This window comes from Aspergillus niger (genome assembly GCF_000002855.4).
Source record: "Aspergillus niger supercontig An11".
Classification (NCBI taxonomy): Eukaryota; Fungi; Ascomycota; class Eurotiomycetes; order Eurotiales; family Aspergillaceae; genus Aspergillus; species Aspergillus niger.
Window position 1 is genome coordinate 1198049 of NT_166526.1, and position 23382 is coordinate 1221430.

General features: G+C 50.5%; 10 protein-coding genes across 10 annotated transcripts; 3 read left to right on the forward strand and 7 right to left on the reverse strand.

The window, feature by feature from the left end:
• Positions 1 to 257: 257 nt before the first annotated feature.
• On the forward strand, positions 258 to 536 carry An11g04850 (hypothetical protein; the record flags this gene model as incomplete). Its single annotated transcript, XM_059750238.1, has 1 exon — positions 258 to 536. One exon carries the CDS (start codon positions 258 to 260, stop codon positions 534 to 536), a length of 279 nt encoding a protein of 92 aa, XP_059601592.1.
• Positions 537 to 852: 316 nt separating this feature from the next.
• On the forward strand, positions 853 to 1903 carry An11g04860 (uncharacterized protein; the record flags this gene model as incomplete). Its single annotated transcript, XM_001394440.3, has 2 exons — positions 853 to 1683; positions 1754 to 1903. 2 exons carry the CDS (start codon positions 853 to 855, stop codon positions 1901 to 1903), a joined length of 981 nt encoding a protein of 326 aa, XP_001394477.3.
• Positions 1904 to 2327: 424 nt separating this feature from the next.
• Positions 2328 to 2848, reverse strand: An11g04870 (uncharacterized protein; the record flags this gene model as incomplete). The annotated part of the gene is made up of 3 exons (XM_001394441.3): positions 2328 to 2629; positions 2706 to 2755; positions 2835 to 2848. The coding sequence occupies 3 exons, from the start codon at positions 2846 to 2848 to the stop codon at positions 2328 to 2330; spliced, it is 366 nt and encodes a 121-aa protein (XP_001394478.1).
• A 339-nt stretch (positions 2849 to 3187) lies between these two features.
• An11g04880 (uncharacterized protein) lies at positions 3188 to 5970 on the reverse strand (the record flags this gene model as incomplete). Its single annotated transcript, XM_059750239.1, has 3 exons — positions 3188 to 3670; positions 3717 to 5528; positions 5614 to 5970. The coding sequence occupies 3 exons, from the start codon at positions 5968 to 5970 to the stop codon at positions 3188 to 3190; spliced, it is 2652 nt and encodes an 883-aa protein (XP_059601593.1).
• Positions 5971 to 6721: 751 nt separating this feature from the next.
• On the reverse strand, positions 6722 to 9493 carry An11g04890 (uncharacterized protein; the record flags this gene model as incomplete). Its single annotated transcript, XM_059750240.1, has 1 exon — positions 6722 to 9493. One exon carries the CDS (start codon positions 9491 to 9493, stop codon positions 6722 to 6724), a length of 2772 nt encoding a protein of 923 aa, XP_059601594.1.
• Positions 9494 to 10732: 1239 nt separating this feature from the next.
• On the reverse strand, positions 10733 to 12246 carry An11g04900 (hypothetical protein; the record flags this gene model as incomplete). Its single annotated transcript, XM_001394444.3, has 6 exons — positions 10733 to 11063; positions 11127 to 11186; positions 11240 to 11320; positions 11379 to 11604; positions 11658 to 11773; positions 11810 to 12246. 6 exons carry the CDS (start codon positions 12244 to 12246, stop codon positions 10733 to 10735), a joined length of 1251 nt encoding a protein of 416 aa, XP_001394481.3.
• A 3100-nt stretch (positions 12247 to 15346) lies between these two features.
• Positions 15347 to 15680, forward strand: An11g04910 (hypothetical protein; the record flags this gene model as incomplete). The annotated part of the gene is made up of 2 exons (XM_059750241.1): positions 15347 to 15358; positions 15402 to 15680. 2 exons carry the CDS (start codon positions 15347 to 15349, stop codon positions 15678 to 15680), a joined length of 291 nt encoding a protein of 96 aa, XP_059601595.1.
• Positions 15681 to 16039: 359 nt separating this feature from the next.
• On the reverse strand, positions 16040 to 18093 carry An11g04920 (uncharacterized protein; the record flags this gene model as incomplete). Its single annotated transcript, XM_059750242.1, has 7 exons — positions 16040 to 16389; positions 16471 to 16596; positions 16672 to 16752; positions 16845 to 16914; positions 17004 to 17111; positions 17326 to 17403; positions 17983 to 18093. The coding sequence occupies 7 exons, from the start codon at positions 18091 to 18093 to the stop codon at positions 16040 to 16042; spliced, it is 924 nt and encodes a 307-aa protein (XP_059601596.1).
• Positions 18094 to 19574: 1481 nt separating this feature from the next.
• On the reverse strand, positions 19575 to 20720 carry An11g04930 (hypothetical protein; the record flags this gene model as incomplete). The annotated part of the gene is made up of 5 exons (XM_059750244.1): positions 19575 to 19718; positions 19768 to 19793; positions 19852 to 19935; positions 20136 to 20511; positions 20562 to 20720. The coding sequence occupies 5 exons, from the start codon at positions 20718 to 20720 to the stop codon at positions 19575 to 19577; spliced, it is 789 nt and encodes a 262-aa protein (XP_059601597.1).
• A 387-nt stretch (positions 20721 to 21107) lies between these two features.
• An11g04935 (hypothetical protein) lies at positions 21108 to 22868 on the reverse strand (the record flags this gene model as incomplete). The annotated part of the gene is made up of 3 exons (XM_059750245.1): positions 21108 to 21187; positions 21240 to 21299; positions 21542 to 22868. 3 exons carry the CDS (start codon positions 22866 to 22868, stop codon positions 21108 to 21110), a joined length of 1467 nt encoding a protein of 488 aa, XP_059601598.1.
• Between the last annotated feature and the right edge of the window lie 514 nt (positions 22869 to 23382).

Sequence of the window (23382 nt, forward strand, 5' to 3'; positions counted from 1 at the left end):
CCCCATCCTTATTCTGAATCGCCTGCATAAGCTCATACAGCTGCCCAATTTGCTGATCTGCCTTTCAGTTAGTACACACTCAAAGCCAACACGACCATCCCAAGCAGAAGCAAAAGAGAAGAAGAAGAAGAAGTATCCTCACCCACTCATCTTATCCAATTTACTCTTATCCAACTTCTCCCCAATCCCGCATCTCCCTCCAATTTCTGCGCATATAATTGCCATTCCGTGAGGAAACCAATCTGCCACAAATCACCATGTCATTAGCTATCCACAAGACCAGACACGAACTAGATTATGAGAGTGGGTATGGTATACAATATGCAACGGATTATCCACATTCCGATGAGCCCGGAATTCACTCTTTACATAGCCATCACCCAGAATCCGCATCTCCGGATCGAGTTTCTTGCGGTGCACGCGGAGAATGCGACGGTAGAGCTGCAGCGGCGGTAGCAGGGCCAAGGTCTCGGAAAGACTGGATTTGGAGCCGAAGGTGGAGGGCGTGGCGAGGCGGCGGGCTGCCGTGGGGGTGAAGCGTAGGAAGGACATGCTGATTTTCTCCTCTCTTCGAGGTGACTTTGGGATCGCAAGTTGGCAATTGGCAAGTAGACGAAGTCGGGGGAATGATGGAATGATGAAATGCGCGATACTGCCGCGGTTTCCTCCAAGGCGGAGAAGCCCCAGCACCAGGGAAATCCCGTTTTTGGGAGGACATGATTGGCTCGTTATCAGAGTCAAGCCATACAATATTTCTATCACCACCACCACTTTTGACCACCAAGACATATCCAATTCTCCCCAATCCACTAAACCAGAGACTTTATCAGACGAAAAGAAGGAGGGATCAAGATGCTCCCCACCCCTTGCACCTCCCACGTCTCCTTCGACACCATCTACGAACCCTCCGAAGACTCTTACCTTTTTTTGGATACGCTCTCCTCCCCCGCCGAATCCGCCTGGCTCACGAACCACTTCTCCCCCTCTACATCCTCACCATCCCCTCTCCTCCTCGAGGTCGGTACTGGCTCCGGCGTCGTCCTCGCCTTCCTCACCGCAAACTCCCACCACATTCTCGGCCGCACTGATGTCCTCGCTCTCGGTACGGATGTGAACCGCAATGCATGTCTCGCGACGAGACAGACAGTTCTGAAGGCGATTGAGGAGCAGCAACAGCAACAACAACAACAACAACAACAATCCCAAGCAACCTCTACAGATGAGCCTGGCGCTCCTTCCAAGAATACCTCAACCAAATCCCTCATCTCCTCAACATTAACCTCCGACCTCGCCTCCCCGATCCGTCCCCACTCGATCGATATCCTCCTATTCAACCCGCCGTATGTGCCTACGCCGGAGTTACCGCGGCTACCTAGTAAGGAGGATAACGAAGAAGATAAGGAAGTGTCAAGGAGCGAGAAGTTCGAGAGGGAGTCGTATTTCCTCTCGTTGACGTATGCGGGGGGCAAGGATGGGATGGAGATTACGGAGAGGTTGTTGGCGGATATTCCGAGGGTGTTAAGTGAACGGGGCGTGGCGTATGTGTTGCTTTGTGCGCAGAATCGGCCAAGGGAGGTGGTGGAACGGATACAGGGGTGGGATGTTGACATGGAGGGGGGGAAGTGGTGTGCTGAGTTGGTTGGGAGTAGTGGGGTACAGGCGGGGTGGGAGAAGTTGGTTATTGTGAGGGTTTGGAGGGATTTCTCTACTTCATAAATAGTAGTAGTCTATGGTTGTTGGTTTTATTGTATAGGTTTGGGGGGATTATAGGGATGATATGGATAGACTAATGAGTGATGACGAGATGATAGACGAGGGTATGATTGATTTCGGCACAACACTTCGTATGAAGTGTGTATATTTCTGTTCTTCTTCGTGTGTTTGTGTCGCGGCCACTGATTAGATAGATATAAAGTAGACTAACTACTTTTTCTCTTCTCTTCTCGATCTCGATCTCGATTCGATTCGGTCATTCATCGATTATACGACCGCCACCGCCAGACCTGCCTTGCAGTTTCATCTCGGGAGTCTATGAACCAGACCCGACAATCCACCGCGCAACCTAACCCAGATTTCGTAAATCACCGCCGCTTTTCTCACCCAATTTTCCGCGCAGCCAAGCCTGGTCCAGCTTATTCCACCAGACCAGACCGACTATACCAGTGTCGAATTGGACCCACCCATTCAAAGCAAAATCGATCAATCAATCATCCAGCCATAGGATAGATAAAAAAAAAAACATAAGAAACAGAAAAACTCCGATCCTCGAGTGATAAAAATGTAAAAGATGGAAAAAATCGCAATGTCTAATACCAATCACGTCCAGCTTAGAATCCACGACCACGGCCACGGCCACGACCGCGCCCTCTACCACGAGGACCACCACGACCACCACGGCCTCCGCGGTCCGCTTCCTTGCGCGCCTTGTTCTTCGGCTTGGGCGTGTCGTCGATCAGCAGCGTATCGAGGGGCAGACTATCGGGCAGGATGTAGTAGCGAATCGTGGAGCCACGGATGTTGATGGTGTCGAGGGAGATGGGGTCGCGGCCTTTGGGGGTCATTTTGACCGTGCGGAGGGAGGTGTTCATCTGGGGGGAGACGGAGGTGATGGTGCCGTGGAGGATGGTGCCTATTTGTGGTTAGATTTGATGTTGAGATGGATGGAGCTTCAGGCGCTGGAAGAAATAAAGGGATAGGAAACTCACCATTCTTCAGCTCAATCGTCACCGTCTCGTTGGCGCACTTCATCAGAAACCTGTGCAGATAGGAATTAGTCGCTGTGCAATCTTCGCGGGCACAGCTGCACCAGGCGCGATCTGCAGCGGTTGGCTTACCGGACGAGCTTCATGGCTGTGGATTTACGCGCGAAGGCACTCAATCAGGGTATAGAAACGGGGAAAAGAGGTTAGGCGAGTCGAATGCTAGCCGGCTTCTTCAGGGTCGAGTTGAGGTCGCTTGTCGACATCGCGGCTCTCAGAGGCTGAGCTTGGTTGACCGCCCGAGCACGTGACCGTCTACGGAATACAAGGCAGGATGGTGATGTCGTCCCATTATGCTTAACTGCACAAGACTAGCCAATATCGCTAACATACCTAAATTAGCTAACAATGTTCAAACCGAAATCGCTTCATGGTATCTTGTAGAAAAGCCCGAACATGTCACCAACGCCCGCCAAGGAAACCGGAAGTTACAAAACGCCATGCCGCGCCTTGAAGATGGCGATCTTGTCATCGTAAAACAAGATCTCTCGCAGCCGAAATGATACTCGAGTCTTGTTGTAATCCATTTCAGACTCCTCCCCGTCTGATGATGTCCTATCGTCTGACGACAGATCCGAGTGCGAGTCCATCGCGCTGACCCCGCCATCGTCGTCAGATTCATCCTCGTTTGTTTCTGATCCTGCCCACTCCTCGCCCCCAGGCACGAAGCCCTCGCTATGGCTGTCGTCCGTGTCATAAAATTCCCCCGCGTCGCCATCTTTGGCCTCCAGGATCTCGTAGCATTTATTCTGTATGCCTACATAGTTTATCCCCACTTCTGGACGGATGGTCACAATATCCAGGATCATCATCGCCAGTTCTTTCGGGTCTCGGTGAACTTGCCGAGCAATATGTGGTATATGAAGTGCGCGAAGCTGAGGCATGTACGGTAGCCTTTGGAGGAAATAGTGCTGCTGACGTTAGCACAAGAGATTATGAGTTCGATTGGTAACTTACCCAGTCCTTGGAGTGAAGAGCTATAGAGAGCTCCCGCAGCCGTGGCATACGTCCGCTACTGAGAAACGTGAGCATCTGGCGAGTGAACATCCACTTGTACCACCGCACGCTAGGCATCTCGCTTCCCCCTGGCGCCCGCTGGGTACTATCGACCAATATCTTTTGCAGACTGAGATGATGAGTTTTGATAGCATTCTTGTAGATAGCATCGATATGGACGATCGAATCATACATTGGTGCCTCGTGTAGGAATAGAGTTTGCAGCGTGTTGGGTGCAAGTGTATCCTTGATGAACAGCAGCAGATAAGGCGACACAGCATCCGTGTGGATATGTCTAAGATTCAACCGGTACTCGGAGGCACTTTGATCGCCTTCGCGTCTACTATGCTTCGAGCGCGATGATACAGACGGGGAGAATTGCCGGCGCAGTGCTCTCCAGAGCTTTTCGTGACCTTCGCAACGGAAAATCGTCAAAGTTGTCAGTTGTCTCCAGTCAAGCGCGTGCAACGCAACCGGAATGGACAGTGGAACGCGCTCGAGTTCTAGGGTCTCGAGCTTCAACATTTGATGGCCAGAGCCCGGCACAGCCAGAGGTTTCTCTGAGCACGAGTGCGGGATCTCCCGAGACAAGCTGGTCTCCGACGCGATAGCTGCCTGTTGCTGCGCTATGTGCGTGCCTTGCATACTCAGGGCAATGGAAGTGATGTCGTCCGCGGGCAACGGAGATCCCGGAGCGCTGTTCATGGAAGAATGAGCTTGGAATCCCGAATGACTGTTCTCCGCATGACCTTCAGCTGCCTCCTGCTTTGGGGACGAATCTGCTTGAGTCCGATTCGGGCGTGTGGGCTCCTCAGATCTCCCAAGAACAACCCCGAGTACGCCGCCAGACTTCGGCCATCCAGAATGGCCGCGGGATGGAGTTGGCTGCTCAGCCTGCCAGCTTCCTGCTGGCTTCAACCAAGACGCTTGGTATACCTTGCTAGAAACGCCAATACGTAGTTCTTTCAGACGGTCTCTGGATCGCTCAACAAGTACAGCCATTTCTTCGAGATACGATGGTTCATCTATATCAAGGACACTCAAGCTCTTTAGTGGCGGGAGTATCGACAGAGAAGGGTATTCTACATGCCCATATCTCTGTAGTAGCGAGGAATTACTAGCCGACCCTGCCAATGCAGCTTGTGTGTCTGGAAGCGTCACGGAAGATGCAGTGGAGGGCCCGGCCAACGGACGCATGGTATTTTCAGAATTGTCGTGCCAACGGACCCAGACGCGCTGCAGACGACATTCATGGCCGGGCCGATTTGCTAGCGATGAAAGCGCTATCCACACATCCCTCAAAACTCCGGTTGGCATGTCCCAAACGAACGTCTCCAGGTTGACCATCCGAGCCACAGCCAGAGCAACTAGTGTCCCCAACATTTTGCCGGTCTCTTTCGTCACAGAGTACTCTTGAACCCAGACTAGTGGACCGTTGCCGACTGAGAACTTGCGAGTATATTGTGCATAGTAGTTGCCTCGACGGATCTTCAAGAGTGTGTCTGTGGGGTTGTCTCGATCCGGCGCAGGGCTCTCGCAACCGCAATGGGGACAAGGTTGCGCTCGTCTTGGGGGTAGCTCGCGGAATATATCTTGTCCCATCACCAGTGTTGCAAGACCATAAGACAGAGCGTCCACGCCAGCTGGGTGGTCGGAGGATGACAGTGTTTCGGGCCATACGATATCAAAGCGAGAATACATCTGGGGGATCGCCAAGGAATGGAGGGCAGAGCAAGTCAGAGCAAGGGAGGTGAGATCATTCGTATGCGTTACCTGAATTCAACCAAGTGTTAGTCTGTGGTAATAACTTGTCGCAGCCATTTGAAGAAGTATTAGCCCGTACCTATTTGATAATCACCTGTAGTACATCGATGGGCATATCGAGCAACCGAAGAGGCTGCTTCACTGTCGAAAGAGGTGTCGCATCGCTTTTCAAATGACTGCTTTGACATGGTCCCGAGTCTACATCTTTTTGGATGCTGTTGCGGGGTGGAGTCATCGGAATATCGACTGAAGTATCCTCCGTCTTCATCTCAGGTTCAGATCGATTCTCCGTCCGTTCTTCGGACCCATGGGAAGTGGTGCTGGCGCTGGACATGAACTCGTCATCATCATCTGTTAAGTTCTCCACGTCGGAGCTGACTCTTGATCCTAGAAACAAGCTGCTGGGACCAGCCATGTTACTGCTGGCGGATAATGTATGATAGCTATCCATGCCGGCTGAGGAGGGGCACCGAGCACCAGACGGAAGCCAGCCACTCGCGCTGACTGGTGGCGGAATTGCGAATCAAAAGGTCTCGTTCCGAGTAACGGTCGTGAATAGGTCTGAGAGTCCGAAGGTATAAGAAGGATGCTAGGAGCGGAACTGACGGGATCGGATCCGGGGTAAACGAAGCAGTCGAGGACGGGGCGCCGGTGGGAACACGGGCAGATCGACCAAATGGCACGGCACCGCAACGAAGAAACCGCCAATCAGGGACCGGCAGTCAGATGCATGCTACTACTTGCCTCAGATCTGCATGCCACACATCAGCACGGCAAGGAATCCACTCTAGTACTGTTTGAACTTTGAAGACAGCCGAGCAAGGCAAGAGAGGAGAACGGGGTACAGAGTACCGAGAGAGCTTGGAGATCTGTATCCTCGGTGGGACTGCTGTCCACTTGGTGGCGGCGAGACGGTGGTTGGGGCCTCCCTTCCGGGCCTAGCGCCCCTCCCCGTGACAGCGGCCCCGGACCCGTGACTACTAGACAGCTATTATAAACGCTACTGTTGGCATTATCGTCATATCTACAACCTACAAAACTGACTCGCTCACAATTAAAGATGCTTGCTCACCGCAACTACTCCATATATTGGATCAATTACGAGGAGAGATAAAGCCTTATAAAACACACCTATCTGCTAATAACAATTGCTGGACAATAATCCATACATAAAGCGAACAAAACAAGCTCCCCACAAAGGCTCATATACTAGTAGTATTTTCAAGACAAAGAACATCGCAGACCCGACCAAGGAAGCCTTCGAGCCCCGAGGTCTGGCTGGACCCCTGCGCAGACACCAGGGCTGTCGATGTTCCGGGCATCAGAAGAACCCTCGATCCAACTTCGATCCATTCAACTGACGATACAAATTCGAATGTAATTTTGATATCGCCTTGTCCTGGATTGCTAGAAGACTGTACCATATCTTGTACCCCTGGTTCGCGACCCCGTTCATAGCCTGAAGTGTCGCCATCGAAGTTGAAGAACTCCGGTTCGGTCGGTGACGGTGGTCTGGAGATAACCTCATCTTCCGCAAGAGCCATGCATGACAACTTCACTGTCGTGCGAACATTGGCCACATAGACTGTGGCATTACCACCCAGCAGTACCGGTGGGGATAGAGGAGACGCGAACTCGCTAGACGGAAAGCTTGCTACGAAGCCAGTGTGAAAGAGAAGGGCCCTTGGTATAGACGCAGACGACGCCGACAATCTGAGCAGGATGGAGCCTTTCCGTATCTTCCCCAGTCGTGGCATCTGCCCATTCGCAGTCAAGGATATCGGCTCTATCCCGATCGTCCCGACTTGGTCTTGCGTCAATTTTTGAATTGGGAGTCGCAAATTCCGTACACTGACTGCGCGGACACGTTGCCAGTATGCTTGGGTTGGAAGAGAAGGTTTCCCAGGGAAAGAGCCATGTATAAACGAGGTCGAGAAGTCCCCAGAAGCGGGTCTGCTCCGATTCGTGCTAGAATGCTGAATGCTGTCCGGCCGTTTTCCCGATCGACTCCTCTGCCTCTGTAAGCAATTGCCCGGGTCAGATGTGTTAGACATAAGAGGTCCGACGAGTAGCTCGTCTCCTGCCGAAATAGATCCGTAGCGAACCAGACCACAGAGAACCACGCCGTGCGCTTCTTTCTTTTCTTGCTCCGCAGCTACTGAGTATACCTTGGAGGGAGGAATAGCGAAGACTTCGTCGACATCAAAAACATCTTCAGGGTGAGTGTGAGTAGCTAGTGTCTTGGGCAACAAGACGTCCCGTGATGGCGGCCTCGCAGGAATGGGGAGGTATCGGAGGAGCGCATGAAGTTTACCTATGCCTGAGCCATCCACCGCACTTGTAAGCACGATTGGCACGGTCGATTCCCAGCTTTCTGTAGTGGAAATCAACTTCCGCACCTCTTCTACATCCTTCGACCCTGTACGCTGTAGGTCCACTGTCTGGGCGGTTGGAACGGACATCATGGCTGGCTTCTTGCCAGATGACTTGAGAGCCGATAGGACTTTAGCAAGATTATTCCGCAGGCCTGAGCGGGATGCCACGTCCATTTTGGTAATTACAACAACAGTGGGAATCTCCATCTTAGCACAGAGTTCCAGGTGTGACAGTGCTAGTGTCATGTCTGCAGGCTGTTCAGCAGATTGGCCAGACTCCGCAGGAGCCTCGTCGTCGCAAGTTGCCGGGATGCACAAAAGTACATAATGAGGAGCCCAACCGATCATTCCTCGTAACGTGGACTTCAGATAGCGTACTGAGCCTGGTAGATCGGAGACAAAAGCTAGACGTCCACCCTCCGAAGCAGCGTGAATATCATCCCAAGCTGCAATGTTGCCACAGGCATAGTTGATCACTTCAGCAGTTTGTGCCTGAGATTCATCTGCAGCGTATCCAATCAATTCATGAGCAACGGAGCTGGTGATTCCTGACGATATTTCGTGTCGATGTTTCAACAGACCTAGTCTGCTTGTTCCCCTCCCATTATCGAGTACGGACGAGGTTAGAGTACCCAATAGAGAAGACTTGCCGGCTGCACTAGGGCCGGCAATGGAGACACGGATCTGCTCAGTACCGGAAGAGCTGCCTAGCGAGTCTTCTCTCTTCGCATTGTCGGAAGATGAATTGTCATGCGTCTGGCCTTCACCAGGAGACTTGACGCGATAGAAGTCCCAGTCAGGGCTTACTAACGCTTCTGCAACCCAAAGGCATTCAGCATGGACCTTGCCAGTATCCATGTTCTCGGAGTATGGATCTTCGGCCCATTCACAACTGCCAACATTCACTCTGCGAAGGACATCAACCTTGCAGCCCAAGCTGGCTGCCATAACCTGCAAAGTAGACAAGCTCTCCTCCAGCTCATCTTGAGTGAGTCCAACAAACGTCCCATCATCAGCAACACCAACCTCATACAGAGCGCCTTGGCTCTCCTCTAGGCCAGGAAGTAAGCGAGCAGGTTTATGTGCCGCTCCTAGCTGAGATGTTGCTTCTGGAAGTACTGGCAGCACAAGATTTGCAGTCGTAGACGAATGAAAGGGCGACGACTGCTGCAAGCGCCACAGGAGCTGCGTGGTGAGATGCTGCAGCCTTTGCTGGCGGCTTTCAGTCGAGCGAGTCTGCTGCGGTCTCGGGTTCGACTCGTAGCTCGACGGCATGGGGCTATCCGCTGACAAGCTTGCTCGGGAGTGATATGAGCCTCCCACGAGGTTGCTAGTTGACATGGAGACATAGGGCCGGCGAGGGCGTAGAAGCAAATGGAGTTTGTACTCTGTGGGCCCCTCTTGGGGTTCAGGGTCCAATTTGGTGATCCCATAATCAGAGAGTAGATCAGGGTCCGCGCGGTCCAAGTTCGTACTTGAACGTGCTCGAGGCACCGTGCGGTTGCCAGTAGCTGCAACTTGAGGGGTTGAGGACCCTGATGTGGACCACGGAGATGAGACCCGCGGAGGATCAGGATCGTATGTGAACACAGATGCCATGATGGTAAATACAAGCTCGACGGCAATCGGAGACCGGGGGATGTAGGGTTATAAACAAAGAGCGGCTGATATCTAACAGCGAGCTATCGTTAAAACCCCGCGGTATATTCGGGGTGCCCGTAACTGTTTTGCGTTCAATATATGTACTCTTCCTCGTGTGTAGTTGGTAGATCCTGTTAGAGTCATTTTGGTGTTGAATAGTGCTTTGTCAAAGAATTGATGCAGGGCGCGGATGAAGCCGTTGGAGAATGATGTATTCTTCAATGAAGGAACCAAGAGAGATAACATGCAGTTTGGAAGCAAATTGTAGCGGCTGGCAGTTAGCAATGAGGCGACATCTTGGAGGGGAAGCCTGCTGGGTGAGTCACTTGTCCGTGGGGGATGCGACTATCCATCACGGAGTAAATACGCGGTGCCCCGATCGAGTACCCGCCTTACGACATGACTGGGTCAGGTGACGGGCCCAGTCATCCACACGTGCTGGGCGTGAGGGGTTGATGCCTGAGGCCCTTAGCGTGGCTAAGCCGCATCGTATTTCGGCTGCAGGGGCTTTCGTTTCAGATAAAACGAGCAGAACAATAGTTGTCGAGGGGAACTAGGAAGCCTGGTCTTTTTTAGTGCTTATGGTCTTTGACCAGCCTAACACGGCAATGATGCGTCTCACTACTGCACGTTGATTAATGGACTGTATTTGGGGTCCGTGTTTGCAAGCCCGCTGTCTCTCGCCAAACTGCGTCAGTAACCCGATTTCGCCATGGTGCTCCACCGTGCTCAGAGACAGCCGGAGTTGTAAACAGCGACCGTCCTTACGGCAGGATGCTTTCGGCAAACGGACAGTTCGATGTAGATAAACTATAACTCCCATCCAAAGTGATCAAACGGCTATCCAGTGTAAGATATCTCACAGGGTATTAAACAAATGCAACTAAATAATACGACACATGCAAGAATATTCGTTCCGAGAAGTTGATATGCAAAAAGTGGACACTCCTCGCAGTGTCCATCGGCCCAAGTCCGTGATGTGGGGCTTTCCCTCTTCTGATCCACCCATCATCTGTACACTGTACAGATCTGTTCTCTGTTCTGGGTCCGTCGCCTAGACGGTGTAATGTTAGAATACGCTGCTGCCCGAAGCCCGACAATAAGCCCGCATTCACTGATGTTCGGCGATGTCCTAGTTCATGTACCAGACGCTCATGCCATGTCCATGGCCCCTGACGCTAGCGCCCTTGTGGGGGTTTATTCGGCAGACGGCTCCCTTGCTACCCCCTTGCACTTCCCCTGGGCAACATGGATGTTTCTGGCAGTAGTGCGTGTGAATACAGCACCGCAAATGGGACACTCGGCTTTGGCGACCACCCCCGACTTTTCTCGTTGGTGGCGGAGCAGGTTGCTGAAGGTAGAAAATTCACGCCCGTTGCATCCGTGATCCCAACATTGAGGTTTTGGCCGAAAACTGAGCACTCGTACTTGATCTGGATCTGAGGAACTGGGAGCGGACTCGGGAGAGGAATACACTGTTCCTGGTGGTATCAGGTTATGTGGCTGAGGTATAGAATTGGGGGTTTGCCTGGTAATGCAAAAACAAGTCAGTAGGTGGAACAAAGACCAGATGGCTAACATGGCCACTCACGAGAGTGAAGAGTTCGGCGTTAGGTAGTAATCTGGTTGGTTGACTAGGTATGAAGGTGGTCTAGAAACAAGTCAGCCATAATATTCCGTTTCTTTATCACTTGGTGTCCTCACGTTGATGTAAAAGAGGGATCTGGCATGGTGGGTGGACTGCCAGATACGGAAGCACTGGGATAAGGATAGGGAATGGAAGAACTATAAAACCACGATCAGTTTTCATCCCGGCAAACTCAGGGCGTACGAATATTGGTACCTTCGAGGCTGGTGCCGGCTCTGGGGCACACCTGGCTGTGAGGTGAGGTAATGTGTAGACGGGAGTCCTGGCTGGTAGTAACTTTGAGAGGTGGCATGCTGAGGCGGGTATGCTGCTGGGTAACCAGACTGTGGTGGAAGTGTGTGTGCCTGGGGATATGACTGCTGATCCATAGGCATTGAACTGGGATGAAGGGGCTGGGGTGGCCTGTTTTGCCAGCCGTAATCTGCTCAACGTCAGCGTCAAAATGAAGACATTAAAATCCATGCCAGAGCATACTCTGAGAGTTATGTGCCATGTTGGTCGTCAAAAATGCCACTGATCCGGGATGCATGGACTGAGATAATAATGAAGAATCTGACGCCCTAATGCCCAACATCTTCAGTAAATAGTACCTCGGAAAGGTGAAGATAGGTGCCTTCTGAACATACTGTGATATTTGTGATAAAGCTTGCGAGGGACTCCTTTGGACCAGTCTTGAAGATGACTTTGCTGGTTCAAGATCCCGAGAAATGAATTCGGATGGGAAAGGCGTTCTGCCTAGGTACTGATTTGGAGGAAGGGGTGATAAATGACTACGTCCTTCTCCTGAGCTGATGCTGGATCTTTCGCTTGCAGGAGAACTGTAGACTGAAGCAGGACTCGGTGTGCCAGGAAGCCAGCCTGGAAGAGTGGACGCAGGTGCGGTATCTGATGGGGTTGTCTCAGACTTTAGCGGAGCCGAACCACCATCAGAGTGCGTAAGATCAACGACAAAAGGTGCTGATGCTGGCGATGGTACCCTCCAACTTCGCGGAATGGAATCACTCAGCTGCCTGTGACGAACGAACGAGTCGCCTGGTGAGTGATAGAATTCACTGGAAAACATTGGTGCTCGATCGAAGAACGCCAAAATCACAAGAACAAGAGAGGCGATCAATAGCTGAGAGGATAACAACGAGGAAAAAGATAATTATTTAGGGAGACAGTCTCAAGAAAAAAAGAAAAAAGAAAAATATGCTGAGGGTAATCGATGGGGAATGGGATAGTTTTAAGACGCCCGGAGAGATGAAGGAAGAGAAGGGAAATGAGGAAAGAAGTACAAAAACCAACAGGTGCTAAGTAGATCGAAGGAAAACAAATGAGGGTACGTGACATACAGTTAGTTAGGTAGTAGGCTTAGGCAGAGAATCCTTCCGGATTGACAGCAACTATATCCACCACGGGAGTCAAGGTAAGTAGTAGTGTGGTAGTAGTAGGTCGGCCAGGACGACGGACGGGTAGATGGATAGTAAGTAAATCAGTTCGATAACCCTTTTTGTGTTCCAGAAGCCCGGCTAGAAGAGAGTATTTAACGCCTGGTGGCCTAGTGATAGCCAGGCGAGAAAGAGACCGAATAAGCGCAACGAACGGGGGCCGAAGATTACCTGGTGGTTCGTCTTCTGGAGACTGGCAGCTTATGGCGGGTGAGCAATGCGTGAGAGAGAACGAGGGTGGGTGCTGTTTGTATGTATTTTACCTGGGCTTATGCCACTAGATCGGAATAGTAATTACGCTTATCCTGGATTTTTTTTTCGTATACGAATTACCGTGAATTGTCTCGCTATTTTTAATTTGCAGCTGGAAATTGAAAAATGAAAAATAAAAAAAGGCTTCCCCCGTTTGATTATGGGGTTTTCTTGACAGGTCGGGATATTACTGTTATTATTATTATTATTATAATTATTTCAAATCCTCTCCCGCGCACTCGACGGAAGGCGTATGTGTGTGCCTGTGTCTGTGTGTGTGTGCGCTCCTTTCACTGCCACCATCGGAAGCTTCCATCTAACCAGAGGGCCCTCTTTTATTTTATTTTCGTTTTATTCTATTGTTTTACCTTCGCTGGGATCTCCAACCCAACAATCACCACTGACCTGCGCGTTACCTCTTTGGATGGTTCTTCGACGTGGGGACGATCCCATCACGAAACTTCCCCTTCATCTGATCATGTCCATCGGTCGCATTGTTGGTAGCGAAAGGTTTCCCACACTTGTGGTCTGATGATTGTAGAGCATGGAGAACCATTCATCTCCATCATCGTGTTTGGCGGGTCCGTCATTGCAGAATGTCCCTATTGTTGAGCTAATATTAGTCGTTTAAACGGTGACCCAACGCCGTCGGCCTTCATCACCACTCACAACCACCACCACCGCCACTACTACTAACTACTAGTATCGAACCCGGTTCATTTTCTGAGTTTATTTATTCCGGACAAGATGGGCCACGCCAGTCGGATTATGCTTCCTTCCGGCTCTGAGTCAGGGTGCTCAATAGGGGATAGTCCTGCACCATCGCCACGTGAAGGTCCCAACAGCTCAATCGCACCCGGCCTGGTCAGCTTCAGTAGCCTCGAATTAGTCTGGGATGCAAGCGCCCCCCCTGTCCCCTCGCTACTCCACTCTGGGAATGACGGGGTTAAAGGAGACCTTTGCAATTGACATCAGCAATCGTATCGCCCTAACCGGTCCGTCGATCGATACCAACACTTCTTTCGCGAGCCACGAGAGGAATAGACTCGGAGATGGCGGGCTTTGGGCTGAGAGCCGCCTGGAAAAACAGAAACAAGCTCCTATCATAGTGAAAGGACCGGTTGAAATTAGTTTACTCGACCCTACCCCCTCTCGCCTCCTCTTTTTTCTCCCCAGTCACCATCGAATGTGGGAAATTTTAGGAGAACGTCGGTTCCAGCCCCAGAAGGCTCGAGGGCGTTGAGCGTCACCGCCAGTAGCATGAACCGAGTGAATGATTAACAAGCCCCCCGCCCGGTGATGCTCTGATTTGTTTCGGCTCATCTTCCTTCAGAGGCGGCGTCGATGGATTCGTTGTTGAATCCGCATGGTTTGGGGGCCAATTTCAGGATGCGAAGGACTCCCAATTCCCTGATTCGTATATCCAGGCGGGTCTGAGAAGCGTCCGCCGGGGCTAAAGTCAGTCCTGGCTGGATAGCTAGTTGCGAACGACGCCGTCTGACATACGTGGAGTCGTGCGAGATCGTCATGATAGCGAGGCATGGCCTTTTAGATCCGGAACCACATGGCGATAAGCAATGGGCGGTTCAATTAATTCCTTCCCCGGGGCGATGCATGCTTCCTTCCCTCATCCTCCTACCAGGGATTGCAGTGTAGGGGAGCAGGGGGAGCCGGGGACCCATACCACCAACCGTCCCCTCGAGGATTCCCTTCCCTCCCACGATCACTGAGAGGCTTTCCCGCGCGCAAAACGCTGAGCAATAGGACCCGAACATTGTTTCGTCTAGCGTGTCTAGCCTCTGGCGACTGCATCAGGCTCAGAACTTTTGTCCTGTTCTTTTTTGGCCCCCACTGCCTTAGCGGCCGCCAGCCACGCTATGGATCCCGATTCTTACCGCTTCGGGCTGACAATGGGCCATCGCGTGTTTCTGGCTTCGTCTCCCCTTTCATGGCCCGGCTTTGCAGACCTAACTAGAACCAGGCGGAAGAAAAGAAAAAAAGGGTCTTTCTGGATTATTCCGCCAGATGGCCCCCCTCTTAGACACAGTGATGCGCCGCCCCCCAAGCAGAGCATATGCCCACTTACCGTTTTTCCCATACGCCTTTGGGGGCATGATTGGATACATCCATCGTACTATATTCTGACCATGCTCAAACGCAATGCGCTGGGGAGATCGACAGGTTTCGTTTCGAAAGGTTACCTTCTGTGACGACAGCTTGGCGCATCGCTGCAAGCTCACGGATCCTCCTGTCAACTCCAGAGGATCGCTGTAATCTCCATAAATCCTCTCTGGCTATTATCACATTCCCGAGGCATTCTCGACCCAGGTATCAGCATTTCTTACTACGACCCTTTTTCTTTCTCTCCCTTTTTCCTAGTGTGGGTTGAGATGATCGAGGAGCGAGAGGGACCAGCAGATTGGGTGCGAGACGATGCAGGGACACAGAAGGACCAGAAAGCTCACCACTTATTCTTCCAACATGGTCGGGGCTGTAAGATCCGAAGGATCGCGAATATTGCCTGTCCTGAAAACAGCCAACGGTGAAACGGTGGTCCGAAGGTGCTAGGTTACTTGTGATGAGGTCAAGGTTGCTGCTAAGGGAGGCGCTTTGGCCGACACGGTCAGACTCAGACCCGTGGACCGGCCCTAAGCAGGCTACCAATTACCAGTTACGTGACACGTTTATTTGCGCCCCTCAGAGTCCGGAGCATGGCGAGCGCCCGATTGTCCGATCCTGTGATTGCCTTGACCGCCACGGAAATGATCGGCCAGGATCAAGAACCTCGCTCTCTCACGGGAGGCAGTGGATGTAAATTGGATTAACCGCCCGCTCGCCGGACGCTCGAGTAACCGAACAAATCCTCCTCGAAGGCACTGCACTGCTCCTTGATCCACCTTTTTCCAAATTCCTGTTCTCCAGGGGGAGAATGGCTGAGCAATAAGTGCTGAAATGAGTCTAAACCCAAGGTCAAATAAATTAAGTCGCCCCTCCAAATACCGCGCTGATGGAGAAAGAGAAAGGGGAAAATAGAGGGAGGGAAAAAAGAAAAATAATAAAATAAAATACAATTAATAAGGGAAAAAAAATATACATTAAATTCCCTAGGTGTCACGAGGAATCTCAGTTTACGACCAAGGACATGATTCCTATTGACCAATTTCCTCCGTCCGTTTAGCTTCGCTGCCTTGCTCCACCGGAGGAAAGCCATGGGCACTGGCGGTTGACACTTGGACTGGTTGGTTGGCAGGCCGGCAACAGCGTCATTGAATTATGGGGCCCGTTCTCGGCGACCGCCATCCGAAGCGCCTGGGATCTTTTCCGCTCTTCACGGTGCCTGATCCCCTCGTGGATGTCGTGCGGAGACAGGGAGAGAACTGTGCACAGTCCAGCGCTTCGATGTCCGCCGCAGCCAGCTGTCGTTGGGGGATTTACTCCCTCCTGGCCCGGGGGACCACGCAGGCTCCTAGTAGTCTGGGAGCACCCGGCGATACGCCTGCATCCCATCACCAGCATCGGAGAGGCTCTCAACTACAATTTCTACTTTTAACGCCCTTTTGACTGCCAGGCTAGCCAGGATCCGGCGATCGGGTCATAAACTCCACGTGCTGTGGCACTTTTATTGATCCTGCTAGGATTCCGCATGTGGCCGAGATGGGAGCCGTTCGAGGTGGGTAGCCGGCCACATGGTTGAGGTAACACCTTAAAACAAGTTAGCACTGCTACCTTGTCTCCCAAATACTACCAATCTGATCGGGTTTCTCACTAATAACTACTAAGACTTGCAGGGGTTGGTCATAGTCTACCGGGATGAGTAGGGAAGCGAAGGAAGGAAGGGAGGGGAGGGGGTGAGAAACACTTCCACGATCGCATGATCTGCTGGCTCCCTGAACGGGCTTCACTAGTTCCCTTTTTTTTAGATTAAGAAGCCTCTTCCTCTCGACTCTTACCAACTACCCCCTCCCCCCAATCGAATGACCACCTTTTGCCGGCCGCAGTTCAACTCCAACTACTCCGTACTGGATACCCATTCGACCCCTCTTTGTCTCCTGGACTAAAGCTGCACCCCCCCCGCCACCCACATGCCTCGGACGTACGCGAGCTTTAAGCGCCAGGAATGAGCGGCTGAGAGAGTTACGCCATCCACTTTTGGGGTGCTAATGAGCCTCCAGCAAGAAGCGCCGTACGATCGTGGCATCGCCAATCCAAATTCAAGTTTTTCGGAATTTCCTATCAGCAGACAGTCCTGACCCGCCACCACCAAATCGTGCGCCTTATCTCAGCCAGCCTTGTCTCCCAGTCTGGGTCCTACCACTCGCAGGCAGAGAACTAGACTCGCTATTCATCAATTAATTTCATTCTAAAAGAAGAAGCTCTTTTCCACTGCGACCCAGAAAGGGCAGTCCCAGCCAACCCAACCAGAGCAAAGCGCTAATGCCAAGCAGACAACGGCGGCAAACCGTACCCTCCAAGATCAGCGACGCACGTATGAACCAGCCTGTAGGTACCAACATGCACGACCAACCCATCTGTCTACCCTGCATCACGGACCACCCAACTGGGGAGCCAAGCGCTCGGTTGATGTGATGTATATACCCATACTAGTAGATAACTAGCTAGCTGAGATGCGTAAGTCTAGACTCTTGACGTGTCTGGAACATGGTCAAAGCCCACCACCGCATTCACAGATTTGACTGGAAAGAGGAAATGCGCCAGGCTCCAGCGAAAGGTCATGGAAGTGTGTAATAAAAACTCAACGGACCATGAAATGTCAAATGCAAAATGTCCAAGCCTCGCTTTACCATTCGTTTGGTTTTACTGGACAAAGTGCAAAATAACCCCTCTCTCCTCCACCTTCCCGGGTCTTCGTTCGGCTTGATTACTTTTAAACGCCTAGCTACTTGGTACATTTGTAGACTAGATAACTAACTAATCGAATCAACTAACCATGTAAGTAAACTAACTAACTAACTAGTTAGTGACCCAGTCTAACATACGCACGATTTCGTCATTATAATCTTCTCTCTTGTCTCTCTCTCGCCCTTGGTCCCTCTCTATTGTGGGGATGTGGTTGGGTTCAGTTCTGGACGATTGCGTGGTGGGGTAAGATAACTAACGATGCCGCACAGCCATTCGATCTTTCGCTTTTTCTTTTTCCGAGTTGTGTTGTTTCTCCGGCCGGGAACTGCATTTCCAAAGTTCCACTGCGAACGGTTGGAGTGAGACATTGGGCCGACTACTTTGGCTGATACTTAGTCGAAAGTTTGATTGATTAGTCCCTTTTGCTCGTGTATAGACTGATGAATAAAAAATAAAAAACAGACAAGGATTAAATTCTTCCATGTCAATGAAACCGAGTGTAATAGTATGAATCATGATTAGTTATGTCGCACTCATTATGCGTGTGCGGGAAAGATATATCTTGAGCTACTGCTAGTCACATTACTACTAAGCAATAAATACTAGTACTGGCTACTATGTAACCAGCACTGTGCCACAACATGACGCATGTCATTCTGGCAGACTTAACGTTAGTAACTGCACTGCTATGACTACTTAGCCACTTCACAATTTCTAAGCTGAACTTGCTCTAGCGACAACTATTCAACACTACTACTACTACTACAACAATCGCACTCCATACCCAAAAAAGCCATGAGACCCCCCTACCCCTACAACTAGTCACTCACTAGTACTCAATCAAACATGTCAAATCCCATTAATAGTCCCAATACCAAAACAACCCCCAACAAAAGTACTTACTAACAACAACAAAAAAGAAGCAAAGTAAACGATCACCCTGCCAAGTTGCAGATCAATGTAAAAATTCTGAACCGCTTCTTGCCCCTGGATTTAACTATAATAAACTCATAGCATACGTATGTACCCGATCTACTATATGTTGTTTCGCCGAAATAACCCCGAAAATAGAACAATGTCGGTTTACTCGGGCAGCATGATTGTCAATCATTAAAGTACAAGGAATTGCCGAGCCGTCGAATGGGGTACGAGGTTTTACGCCGTAAATTATACCCTTGTTAACTTAGTATGAAACGGGGGAGATAGATAGTGGTTGACTACTACTGCTAGTTCGTTAGTTCGTTAGTGGCCTAGGTGAAGGCTGAGGTGAGCTGAGTAAGACGAGATTTGTGATTTCCGATCTTGGTTTATCTCGGGAATTTGGGACTGATTAGGTAGGCTGGATGTTTGGATTTGGGGGCGGATTTTCGTTGGTAGCTTCTTTTGGGTAACATTGGGTTGTCAGTTGAGGCAATCAGTCACTAATTGGGAGATTGGCCTGTGTATAAATACTGAGGTGGATGGCGTGACTCATTATTCTGTAAATGTGAACTGTGTATATATGTCTACTTAGTAGTGAGAATGAGATGTGGTGCTGATAACGAGTCATATGATTGGATTCGTGATACTTTGAAACAGTAGGCAAGTATCAGCTGCGCGGACAGCAGTTAGGAAAGTTTCATGCTCCTTATACAAAGCATAGATAGCATTGAGTCTTGTGTTACGCTCCACTTACACTGTATTGCTACTATAGTTCGGTTGAATTGTTCTCTTAGTAGTCCCCAAGCGCCATGGTATCATAATCGAATAAATACACAGATATAGTACAATATAGCTTCCCCATACTGTCGACTGATTGATAAATACCACGCCTCGTACTGAGCGGCCACATCAACTAGACTGAAACGACTCATTCGGCTTTATCTCCTGTTCCCGGGGCCGCATTTGGTCGACAAATGAACCTAGCCGGATAGAGCTCCGGCGATATATATGCTTGAAGAACACTTTCGTCGGCGGTATACAGCTGACAATGAATACGACCCACATTTCGGTTCTATATTTGATTATTAGAGATGGTATAACAGATGTCAAGTATTACTCACTGATTCCAAACAATGACAGTCCCAATCTGTTCTATAATGTCTGTTAGCTCTCATCTCGCAAGCTGATGGACAGCAGTCACTCACGACTCGGGTCGTGGATTTTGGTGAGAACAGTCAATTGAACTGTTTTTACTATTGCACATGCCCCTGCTCTACTCTGCGTCAGCACTAAATCATCCAGTAAGAGGAAAGGTGCAGTACACGACGCCAAATCCCATCAGTACGCAGAGACCGATCCGGGTCGCTATCGAGAAAGCGTGGACCCGTGCAAGGAAAGAAACTGGGTATAATGCTAGTGCAAAGTCGCAAAAAGCAGACCAAGCTGTCAACGTTAGACAAGAACCCATGAAGCGAGAGGACACACTCACGCCCTTGAATATAGCCAAATATTTGTATACGGCTGCGATAAGGACAATTTCCCTTAGCATATGCCTCCCACAGCATCCTCCTCGGCGAGCATTGAAGCATCATCAGGATGGCAGCGATACAATTCAGGACGAGGTTGCTGCCCGCCACAGACCAGAGAAAGATGCTTCTGGCTTTGGTCTGATAGCCTTGGACTTGTTCGAGAAATGCGACAATGGTAAGCTTCCCTAAACCAATCGCAACGAGGGCAATAAGTTGGTTGACCCAGCCATAGAGTAGTGCCATCTTGCTCTGATTGAAACTTAGCATGTCCTGCGGTCGGCCGAGCCCGTATGTAGCCCCCACTGTAATCATCGCCATGCTTGCAGCTCCCAAAACCTGTCATATCAATATGAGCAGCGATATTACAAGGTGGAAGAGGTACTTACAAATGTGACTATGGCCAAATAGCAGTCCATTGTCACGTTATGAATCAATTTGGAAGCAGCAACGCCTCGAGCGATCATGAAGATGATCGCCAGTCCAAACTCGGCCCATGTCACAATGAAGAATGGCTGGCCAAAGCCATTCGGATGCTCGTCGCTCATTGACTGTTAATTGTTGAGTTTGCTAATTTGTTACGATGGCGCAGTCGCTGCATTTCTGGTACAACCAAGATCAACATGAGTTGCTCGGCTAGTCGGGGTTTGTTGATGTGGAAAGGCAAGTGGCATTGCTCAACACAACACAATCCTGAGCACCCGCCACGACAAGATGCAAAATTCCACTATCTCGTCAATCGAGAATGGTAAGAAGATGAGGATTGTGATGAACCTTCCAGTGGATCCAAAGTTAAGATAGCTGCAATTTGGGTTGGCTGGCTGTCAGGTGACGGACCGCCTACGTCAACACCCAGGGTTTTGGGTTTTTCCACAATAACTGGAAGTTTCTTTTGGCAATCGCTGTTCCTGGCTCTTGGGTGAGATCTGATATCACTAACCCCGATCTACAGATACAGTGCAAGGTCGAGCCTCCCCAGCTGTGCCTTGCAAGCATCCGGGTGGGTCGGGAAACCCTGTTGACATCATCGCGGGTGGGTATCACAGCACAACCTCGGAGCTACACACTAGATTGCCATGATTGCCATCTAGTGTTCGATTGACAACCTAGTTCCTTGTGAATAGTCTCTGCAATGATGGATAAAGCATATTCACGTCAATAGTAGCGATATGTCATGAAAATCACCGTATACTTCACCGTGCCTATTCCGAAGAGCAACGGACCTTCCCCGGACTTGCCCTGTCATGAATTGTCCGAAATTGCTATGATCGCTTTCTCTTCTTCGCAGGAGTTCCTTCTTGGTCATGCCTGCTGGAGTGCCCCTCTGGAGAGATAAAGAGTTGCCCTGAAGCTGATGTAGCCCTCTTACCGGTGCGCTTTGTACCAGATCCCCTCTGAAGTGCCTTTTGAAGTGCCTTATTTTGGGAATAGTGACAGAGAAAGGCGCACATGCATATAACAACGTCAGTCACGATGACCTCTCCACGAAGTCCGTAATCATGAAAATGAGCAAGGATCATTGGCCCAATCAATCTGCCGCACAAAATGAAGAGGAAACAGGTAGGCAGTGCGGGTGTGCGCTCCCATATGGCCTTGGCATAACAAGGACAGTAGTACCTAACCTTGTCGAGCGTCGTTGGTTCTGTCCACACTTTCCATCCTATCCGAAGACATTCCTGGCAAGCAGCAGGAATGGAGTCTCGCCGTGAGCAATCAGCCTTTTTGCAGTTGAAATAGAACGATGCCGTTTTGTTACCGGTGAACCATTCGAGGCGCTCGGACCAGAAAGGCTTCAGCTTGCTTTTCTCGTCATATGGCTCGTGTTCTACTAACCACCGCGACCAGCGTTCGAGGACCTCAGAGGCAGTAGCGTTTGAGCCATAGAAGTACTCTCGATGCTTGATACCGTCACCGGGGCATATGAAATTGCATCTCAAATTTTGCAGCTCACTGTGGGCCAGTCTTTCTAGTCGTTTATACTCCCAGATAGGCAATTTAGGATCCTGTACTAATTCCCAGTCCACGTATTTGCACTGTTTGTCGAGCTCCTTTTTGCGAACTTCTGGCCGATCCGTCGATCCAATCTTGAAGCGCTGACACTCATCCTTACTGTCCCGGTAAACGTAAGCGTATCCCTTATTATTTTCGTTGTAAGATCCCCGAATGATGTTGTGCATGCTGGAAAGAATAGCCTCTGTCGTAACCCCTGGCTTGTCATCTTCTGCAGGACTCTGGACCTGCTCCTCCACAGCATCCTGAAATACATCCTTCACCCCTGGCGAAATGGCATCGCCCACAGGGCCACCACTGAATCTTGGAACCTCACGTGATCGGGGTGGTGAAGAGGGAGAGCCGGCCATTAGTCGCCGCAGATGGTTGGATTTCTGGTTGGCTTCATCGGATTCTAATATGTATTGTTGTACTGTTCTAGGCTTCGGTGATATGAGATTTCCGGGGCGTTCCGTATGCCCAGTTGAAGGTACAGACGCCACTCTTCGTCTAGATTCCCGCCTCGCTGTAAATCGTACAGAAGGGCTCCGATCCCCGGGACTTGTAGGTCGAGCGGGTGCACTCGCAACAGTTGCCACATCGTTAGGCGAAATGGGTTCAGCGACCCCGTCATTGTCGTCTGATGTCAAGCATGAAGATAGTGAAATGTTTCGACGAAACGGAGGAGTGGAGAAAAACGATGTCATAGCTGTCTTTGTTTCGAGAATCTAGCGTTAAACTTTCGCACGTAGGCAGATCACACAAAGAGGGACTGTGGGGGATTCAAATAGATCAGCAATGACAGGGATTAGCAAGGCAGATTCAAGGTAGACCACAGAATATGCCTATGAGAATCAAGAGGACTGTTATCATGCGGCTGTGCTCTGCTCATCTCTTACATCCCTCACCCAATCCACACACAATAGCGGCCTCCCCTCCTATAGCCTTGCACCAGTGTAGCGTGCTTTACCCTAAAAGTGCATTGCATCGCTATATCATGCAGTAGTCTGAGACGGGTAGTGTTAGCGCATTGCTTAGTTCGTTTGGATCACCCATATTTAGACCGGTGGGCGCTTAGGAATGTGGCTTATCTCGAAACAACGAGGCGGAGACATTTCCCGGTTGAACCCGATCGCATGTATACCTGAGGATCTTGAGTACACTATGGTTTATGTGCTGTGGGACTATGCTGAAAATCTGTTGCTTGAAGGTGGCATCCTT